Source organism: Mytilus californianus, unplaced genomic scaffold, assembly GCF_021869535.1.
Source record: "Mytilus californianus isolate M0D057914Y unplaced genomic scaffold, xbMytCali1.0.p SCAF_10, whole genome shotgun sequence".
Taxonomy (NCBI): domain Eukaryota; kingdom Metazoa; phylum Mollusca; class Bivalvia; order Mytilida; family Mytilidae; genus Mytilus; species Mytilus californianus.
Genome location: NW_026262582.1, coordinates 9,603,136 through 9,612,366, shown reverse-complemented (window position 1 = coordinate 9,612,366; position 9,231 = coordinate 9,603,136). Strand labels below are relative to the sequence as shown.

The following is a 9,231-nucleotide window of genomic DNA, read 5'->3' as shown; positions in this document are numbered from 1 at the left end:
AACGACGAAATTACATCGATATTGATTGGTTAAAGTTTAAATTGCATTGAATGGCGACCAATCAAATTGGCTGTTTCATTTTTTGCAAACAATGGACATTTAACAGAAAACCGTTGAAAATATTAAACGATTCCGACATTAAATCAGTCTATTCCAGTAAATATGACGTCTGGTTTTTAATTTTGAGAATATTTTCAATTCTAACATATTGGACGGATTGCTGATTGGTGTCTTGTGACGAATAAAAAATAGGGGGCGACTGAAAACCTCTTGGATTTTGCGGATCGTTTATGTTAATTAGATTTTTTCAGCTTTGGTGCTTGAAACAAGGCAACAATGGCACAAGCAAGCCTCGAATGGGTTGTAAGTATTTATGTTCCGATTAAGTATTGACGATTCCTAATGCAGCTCAAAATGACAAGTGAAGGGTCCGTGTTTATTTCTTTATGTAGAGGTCATGAACTTCTAGACCGGTCATGTGATTGATCTATATTTTTTGATTGGCTGTTTTTAGCGCACTAGATTTAAACGGATATAGGTAACATCTACATCACATTCAGCGAAGAGAGCTTCTACGAAATTTAAGCCTTACAATGGCTACAAGTCCTTTGAGGGTAAATTTATACAAGTCATGTCATAATATCTTTTTTCAGATACTCATCTTTCATGCAAGTCATAAACTTTGGAAATATTTCCCCAACTACAAATTGTATACCCCAAAAAAGGGGGAGGGGTTTATGCTAAGAATTTACAAAACTAATGAATATTATTTGAAGTTACATACTACTGTGTGGGTTGGTGGTCTATAGTTAAGACCAATGGTTACAGTACAGTAAACTCTGGATGCTGGAAATTTCAGTACATTGCCATTGGGGTTTTTCACCCTCCCACACACATCTCTGGTACCTAGGGCTAGACTGGACTTTAAACTAGAGTGGGTACTTTGGTTGCCTCAGTTGGTCAAAGGGGCCCCAGACTTTGACCAGGAGATCAATCTCAGTGTTCTAGGATTTTTATGCATGCAACTTCCAAGGGAAAGATGGTATCAAAAATTCACTTGCCCTGAATTTTATACTATTTTAAAAATGTTTTTATAATTTATTATTCCTTTTATCGCATGTTTATACATGTAGTTCGATTTGAAATATCGTCAAACATTACATGCAAAAAATCATGAATTTAAGACCTGGATATTAAATCTTTTACCGTTTGTGTTCAGGTTATTAGGTTTTTTGCGTCTAGATCGGATGGATACTTGACATCACGGATTTTCCTTGCTTAGCTGGCAAGCATATTTATGACGGTGATCGTGAAACACATGCACACGTTTTTCTCCCCTAGACTTTAGAACACCTGCATGATTGACACCACCAACAACGATCTCGCTTTGAGACTTTGATTGAAATAAAGGACCACAAATGGTTACATCGATTGTTTGATCTGTATGAATAGGAATTTTCTGTAATTTGATTTCACTTGCCCACAGACAACAAAGGTTTGAATTTCCACTTTCCCGTGATCTAAATCAACTTGCCACAGGTGACAGGAAAGGGGAATTCTAGAATCTTCAGATATCTCTTCGGTTTGTCTGCTCCTGCCACGTTGGTCAGTGGCCCATGGTTATCTCGGAGTACTTCGAATTCGGCTTCCTCCACCCATAATAACAGATTTCTCGGTGTCCTAGCACTCCCATGGTTTTGGATTGGGGGATTTGTCCTTGGTGATGGGTTGTAAATAGGTTAGTGACACATCACCATTAATCCTGTTAGGGAGTGTACATGGATGCCACTGTACCCTTGCAGCTTTCGAGGGGAGCTCCAAATAACGGAGGTAGCAGCCAGTACATACATATCACCATGTTGCAATATGGTTGTTGTTGATAATTCCTTGTACACAGTGTTTTCCATAAATTTTTAATCAGCAGGCCGATTCTTCTGTACTGCCCAAGGACCATTTACAATCAGAAACTCAGTTTATCTCAAATAGATTTTAAAATGAACTCTTTTCATGTTTAGGGAACTATTCTCTCAACATAAAAAGGGTTAACAAAAGTAAGGTAAAATACCAAATACTTCAATTCTTATAAAAAACAAAAAGAGGGTTACTAGTATGCCGATTTTGCAGGTAATTTTATAGGTTGCATGACCAGTTACCCAGGGTTCTCACTTAAGAATCTGAAAGATAGTCCAAGGACATCATTTTTAGCCATGGTGAGTCCAACAGTGAGAAGAAGAAATTTTATTACTATATAAGTAAATATTTCAGTCTTCATGACAAAATAGAGCAAGGAAATGACATCAAATTAAGATTATATAAAAATTTGATGATGTACAGCTGGCAATCGGGCGGGCAGCTGCCAGTGTCCATGTATTCACATGAAATCTCTTTAACAAAGTCTTTTCAAATTTAGATATATTGTTTCCTGTGGCTAAATAAAGGTTAAATTCGATTTTCATCATTTTAGCTTTTATCGTTGTTGAGTTGTAGACCTTTAAAAGCAAAAAGTGATACTTAGAACGTTGTCCGTGCAATAACTTGAAAACGCTTAGACATAATATATTGTTTCCTGTTGCTCAATGAAGCTCAAGTTTGATTTTCACGATTTTAGTTTTTATCTTAGTTGAGTTGCAGACATTTAAGTATCAAAAAGTTATACTTCAAATTAAGGCTACCCTTTAAAAATTCTTTGTTAGTCAAATTGATGTTACCTAACCATGCCTTGAATGGTTGGGTAGGTTGGTAGGGATTTTTTTTTTGTTAGGCCAACAACATAAGTTATATGTTTTAGACAAGAAAATGACGTTAGAGCAGGAAAAAATCTTTATAAAAAAAATTGAAATGATTTGTGTCATTTGATTGGTAGGCAACATCAAACAATTTGAATTTTATTTTTGGCCTTAGATATGTTGTTTCCTGTGACTAAATATAGGTTAAGTTCAAATTTCAAGATTTTAGCTTTTATCGTCGTCGAGTTGTAGACCTTTAAGTAGCAAAAGTGATACTTGGAGTTGTCCATGCAATTACTTGAAAAAGCTTTGACAGAATCTTTTCAAATTTAGATATGCCGTTTCCCGTGACTAAATGACATGAATGAAGGTCAAGTTCGATTTTCATGATTTTAGCTTTTATCATTGACTTAAGATTGATTTTGGCCTTTCCATTTCTGAACCCTACAAAAATTCATTTATTTTTATGCCCCAGGTTGTAGGTACAAAAAAAAATGTAAGGGGGGCATTTAAGTGTTACCCTTGACCATCTGTCCATCCGTCTGTCTGTCCCATTTTTGTTTCCGCACTCCAACTTAAGTTTTACTCATCCAAATTTCATGAAACTCATACACAATGGTATGAACCAAAACTAGCAGAAAGTTCGAATTTGGGCAGTGTCACTTACCGTTATAGAGTTTTGCCCCTTTTTAAAATTGCATAGCTTGAGCGGGGTCATTTGCGTCCTCAGACACATTCTTCTTTTATTTTTACTTGATCCTGTTTGGGGGTCCAGATTTGCAAATATCATTTTCATGCAGGAAAATCAGGTTTGCTGTCAATCTGACTCTTGTTTAAACCATAACCAGCTCTGGCAATTAATAAGGAAGTAGCATATTATCGCAGGCCTCTATAATAACTTGTTTTTGCACTTGTCCCACAGAATAGTGAAGACATCTTGAACAATAGCATAGTATTCTTTCTAAATACATTTTTTTTGGTCAAGTCTGCAACATTTATGTTACAAAAGGGAGACATAGTGATGCTGTTGTCAGTGTTGTCAACAATTAAACATGTTTAGCAAACTTTCGGTTAAGTCTGTGGTTAAAGATTTTTTAGACATTGATAACTATTTCAAACCTTTGACGTTTGTGGAATTTTATAAAATTTGGTCAAAAGCTTTTCCTGATGTACCAACCCTATAATTTTTAGAATGGAAACCCTCAAAAAATGTATACAACAAATGTAATATTTTTTTTTCTTATTATTTCCTACCAATTTGATGTTTCAGACTTTGTTTGATAATATGAATTCTAAAGCTGATAAAAAGAAAATGGTAGAATCGGAAAACATGGATGATATTCATCTGCCTGGTGGTGGAGATGCAGGCTCTAAAGCATCAAAGAAAAGATTGTCTGTTGAAAGAATTTACCAGAAAAAATCACAGCTGGAGCATATATTACTCAGACCTGATTCATACGTTGGTTCAATTGAAACTTTAACACAGGTTTGTCACTTTAATGATCATAGTATATCTCCTTAGGGAGAAGAGCATCAGGATACAAGATAACATATATATGTATGTATGAATGTATTGTTTTCATGTTCCAGAGAATAATATAAAATACAGTGTGAATCGCCCAAAATCACCAGGAAACAATTGTTAAGTGCACTATCTTTTGTGAAGTGAGTTGATTATATATATGATTTTTTAAATGAAACATTCCAAAATAAAGTGTAGTAGCTTATGCCATTAAAAAAAAACTGCCTGAGACTCTTTAATTATACCTCACAAAATGGGGGAATATACTGGTGTACGTCAGTCTCATGAATTTTTTTTGTCGACTACAAATAAGGGCTTTCTAATATTTGGAATCACGCTTCATGTGATGTGTTTTCAAATCCATTGCTCCTTTACTTTTTGTCTGCCTTGTAGCTGGGGTATTATTTTCATAGTTGTCTATTTTTTAAGTTCTTTCAAATACATGTTCATGGCTATTAAAAGATCTTCATGTTTCAACAATATGTTTTTACCAATCCTTGAGGAACATGAACACCTTCCAATTTGTTTGAATTCTATCACTAGTATGAACTTTAATTTGAACAAACAAAACATGATGCCTTTTTTTTCATCAAGGGAAATAACTAGTCTAAAATGTTTGGCAGAATGTTTTCAGGGTTTGACACTAACTAAATGTATGTACTAGCCTGCAGGGCTAGTGAAATTATTATTCTACTAGTCCTCTTATCAAATCACAAGCCCTCCAAGTGCCGAAGGCACTTGGACGGTCGTGCAACGGCACGACCCTATCTAGGAGGGTTTGTGGGCATGCCCCCCCAGAAAATTTTGATACAAATGAAGCAAAATCCTGTGTTCTGGAGCATTTCCAGAGGGTTTTGAACATGTTTTATTTCATGAAATTTCACTGGTTTGCTAATAAAAAAAAAAAAAAAACCCCAAAAAATTTTCATATTTTAATCATCTATATTAAGAATGTGTTCGACTTAATTTGAAGACCCCTTAGATCATTACTTCATCATCCTCCTCATTTTACTTATCATTATTACTAGTGTCTTTAATAAAGATGGGTAAGTAAGGGATTTACAAATACATCAACAAAAGAGGAATGGTTTGCCCTTGCTGTTTTTTGTCATAATTCTTCATGGACTCCTTCTTTTCCCTTGTTGTTTGTCAGTTTTTTTTTTTATTTTGCAGGACGAAATTTTATTCCTAAAAATCTATATATTACCAGAGACCTATAATTTAGTATATATTATAAGGAACTTATATATTGACATGTATGTTAGATTAACTGTTCCCAGATATTATATGTCAGTGATATTGTTTGCCTCAAATTACATCCAAAATACAGCTTTTCCCCCTAAAGAAAATTCCCAATTACTAAAAAAAATGGCTTAAAATTCCTCCCAATAAGTTGTACAATTTTCCGAAACAGTGATGGCATCAGTAGTAATGTATGTAAATTTTGTATTTATGTTATTATTTTGATATTCTGAAAGCACTTTTGAGATCCAGGTTTCTGATCAGAATCATCACGGCGTTTGTAACACACGTGGATTTCAATGTATTAAGTACCATCATTGTTTCAGTTTCTTTCCCCTACCCAAAAAGTACCTTTCATGTTAAAAATGTCTGACAATCAAAATATACTTGAATAAACTGTACAATAAAGACAGCAAAGGTCAGCAAAAAAAGTGGGATTTGTTGACAATTAAAATTTTGTAAAATTCCTAGGTATAAACAAAATTTTGACTAGCCCGTCGCACTACTGTGATGAAAACTTTACTAGCCCTCCCTAATTTTTACTAGCCTCGGGCTAGCGGACTAGCGTTAGTGTCGAACCCTGTGTTTTACAGACTTTTAAACAATTTCGGAAGACAAAACTGCTTCAAAAATTTCTGACATGAACAATTTCAATGAAATTGATGGTTTTTGAAGAAAAACAATTTTTATAATGAAAAGACAAAAAAATAGAAAGAGAGAAAAATATTATTTATCTTGATGTATGTGATTATTTAGGTTACACTCAAAGGAGTATGTTCACAAAGGGTCGATATTGGCCCTAAAATTCTGTGAAATTTAACTTTAGTGATAAAAATAAAAATTTAATAACAAAATTTGTAAAATATCTGACAAATACAAATTCAGCAAAATCTGACAGATGAGAATATTTGTGATGTCATCATGACGCCATTATTGTGCACTCTAATGAAGAAAATCATAATGTTGACTAATTTTTTGCTTAAATTGACAGTTTTTGGTTCAAACGACGTTGGCCACATGCACAGACCATTTTTTATTTAGATGTGTTTCTAATCCATATACATGTAAAATGTACATCTCATAACAATTTTATTTTGGTCCAGGGGTGTGGCCAATGTTTTTCAGAAGGAAAAAGACCTTTCCAGTGATGAAATGTTTCTGCAGATTTCCTCTTTTTGAGTTCATGTTTTTTCTGTCATTTTTTCTTTTTTTACCGTATTTTGACTTCTGGGAACGCTATTTGCGCTTTTTTTTTGTTGGAGACCAATTTCATCCTTGCCTTTCAAATGCATATAAACACACAATTTCGCTAAAAACTTGAAAAATAGCATATTTTTGAAGCTGTTAACATTGTTTAAACCAATAGCAGACAACAGAAGCCTAGAGTTTATCTAAATTACATATTTAAGATAGTAAATATAGGTTTTTACACATAGTATTATTAAGTTTGATTTTTAGGGCCAATTTAAGGCCTTCGTGGCCATACTCATTTATTGCACTTTATGATTTTAACTTTTGATCAAATTTATTACAGGCAATGTGGGTGTATGATGACGAAGAAGGTCATATGGTCAATAGAGAGATTACATTTGTACCTGGACTTTACAAAATATTTGATGAGATTTTAGGTATATTTTCTGTAATTGTTACTTATTTATTGTACTCTAGAAAACTTATGCTTTAGTTTTTTTTAACAAGTCTTTTTTACTTGTAAATTTTTGTAGTTAATATAAAAAAACTTAGATATAACTTTGCCATTGTCTCCATTGTAGGATAGGAAATATGATCATCTCCTATCTTAATTTTCACAATAAACTTTTGAACTAATTAACACAAATATAAGAATAAGAATATGTGGTATGATTGCCAATGAGACAGCTCTCCACCAAAGACCAAATGACGTAGAAGTAAACAACTATAGGTCACTGTACAGCCTTCAACAATGAGCAAAACCTATACAGCAGAGTAAGCTGTAAAAAACCCAGAAAAGACAAATGTAAATCCATTCAAATGAGAAAACTAACGGCCTGATTTATGTACAAAACAATACAAGAAAAACAAATATGATATACAGCAACAAACGACAACCACTGAGTTACAGGCTCCTGACGAGAGACAGGCACATATAGAATGGGGCGGAGTTAAACATGTTCTATATTTTGCCGATAAGTAAATCCAAAACAATGATGTTATTGTTGACATATATTCAAACACTATGCTGATTTCTTTTAAGGTAGAAATAAAGAACAAAACTCTGAAAAAACACTCGTCCTGAAACTGCATGAACTATTTGCCACTGGACGCAAAGCAAACAACAAACTGAAAAATCAGTGGCACATTGGTGTCAACCATTTTATTAAATACATTAGAAGCTTCTTAGTGACACAGAATACTTTCATTCTGTTTCACATGAATGCACAACCTTGATGAAACTGTCAGTTGCAAACATATTATCGATTTAAAAGAATTGTCTCCCTTAACCTGTTGAATATTATTTTTGCAGGAATGTTATTCATGTTTTATCATGTTTGTTTGGTTTTTTTTCAGTAAATGCTGCTGATAATAAACAGAGAGATCCTACAATGAATTGTATAAAGATTGAAATTGATTCGTAAGTAATAATTCCAAGAAGAAAATGACCAAATTATATGTACTGTCTATTCATTATTATTTGTGAGGTAAAATTTCGTGGATATGGATTCATGAAACCAAGAATTAAAGTGTTCAATGAAATACAAATATTTTTATACGACCGCAAAATGCGGTTGTATATTGGTATCACGTCAGCGTCGTTCGAAGACATTTGGTTTCCGGACAATAACTCTAGTAAATGTAAATAGAAATCTATGAAATTTAAACACAAGGTTTTTATGACCACAAAAGGAAGGTTGGGATTGTTTTTGGGGGTTTTAGTCCTAACAGTTTAGGAATTAGGGGCCCAAATAAGCATTTTTCTAATTTCAAGACATTAACTTGTGGAACGGTGTATGGATCTCTCTGAAATTATTCCACAAGTTTCCATACCAGAAAGGGATGGTTAGGATTGGCTTTGGGGGGTTATGGCTCAAACCATTTAGGAATTAGGGGCAAAAAAGGGGGAAAAACAAGGGTTTCCTGGTTAATGGACAATTAAAAAAAAGTACAATGTTATGTTTGGATTACCTCCCTTACACTTCTTTAAATTATGTATAAAGAAATGTTGTATTGTCTTGAGGTGATTAGCTGTCAATTTATTTTTAGAAGTTACTATTTAAAAATGCTGATTAAGGAATATTAATTTTAGCCATGATTATGTATGTCATTTTCTATTTTAAGACTTTTATGATGTATTTAATTTTAAATGGGTAGTTATGGTTGCAAACTCCATTGGAAATTTGAATTGAGATTATGACTATATCTTGAGGGAAAGAATTTTTTTTTTGGAAAGGGGGGGGGGGGGGGTAAAAAAGAAATTGTGATAGGGGGACATTTTTTCTCATCTCAGATTTCAGAAATTAAAAAGAAAATTTCAAATTTTTTTTTTTTTTCAAAAAAAAAAGGGGGGGGTAAAAATTTTACTTTTTTTGGGGGGGGGGGAGGGGTCAATTAGCAACAGCATAGTGTATTGCAAAAAAGCAAAAAATTGAATATAAATTCAAATCATGTAACCAATTCTAAGTTCTTTGGCTACAGTTATTCTGTGTCAGAAACCTATTGTGTGTCAAATATTTAATTACAATCCAAATTCAGACCTGTATCATG

At 33.4% G+C, this 9,231-nt stretch overlaps 1 protein-coding gene across 3 annotated transcripts in view; it reads left to right on the top strand.

Annotated features, from left to right (window-relative positions):
• The first annotated feature begins 62 nt into the window (after positions 1–62).
• LOC127717569 (DNA topoisomerase 2-alpha-like) overlaps positions 63–9,231 on the top strand; it is a 53,291-nt gene continuing 44,122 nt past the window's right edge. For 2 of the 3 annotated variants that reach the window (XM_052223259.1, XM_052223257.1), the window contains exons 1-4: positions 63–363; positions 3,997–4,212; positions 7,025–7,118; positions 8,038–8,101. In XM_052223259.1, coding sequence (XP_052079219.1) covers positions 337–363; positions 3,997–4,212; positions 7,025–7,118; positions 8,038–8,101 — 401 coding nt within the window. In that variant the 5' untranslated portion in view covers positions 63–336. Of the gene's footprint in view, positions 364–520; positions 615–3,996; positions 4,213–7,024; positions 7,119–8,037; positions 8,102–9,231 lie in introns of those variants that run through there. The other variant, XM_052223258.1, reaches the window with a different exon arrangement.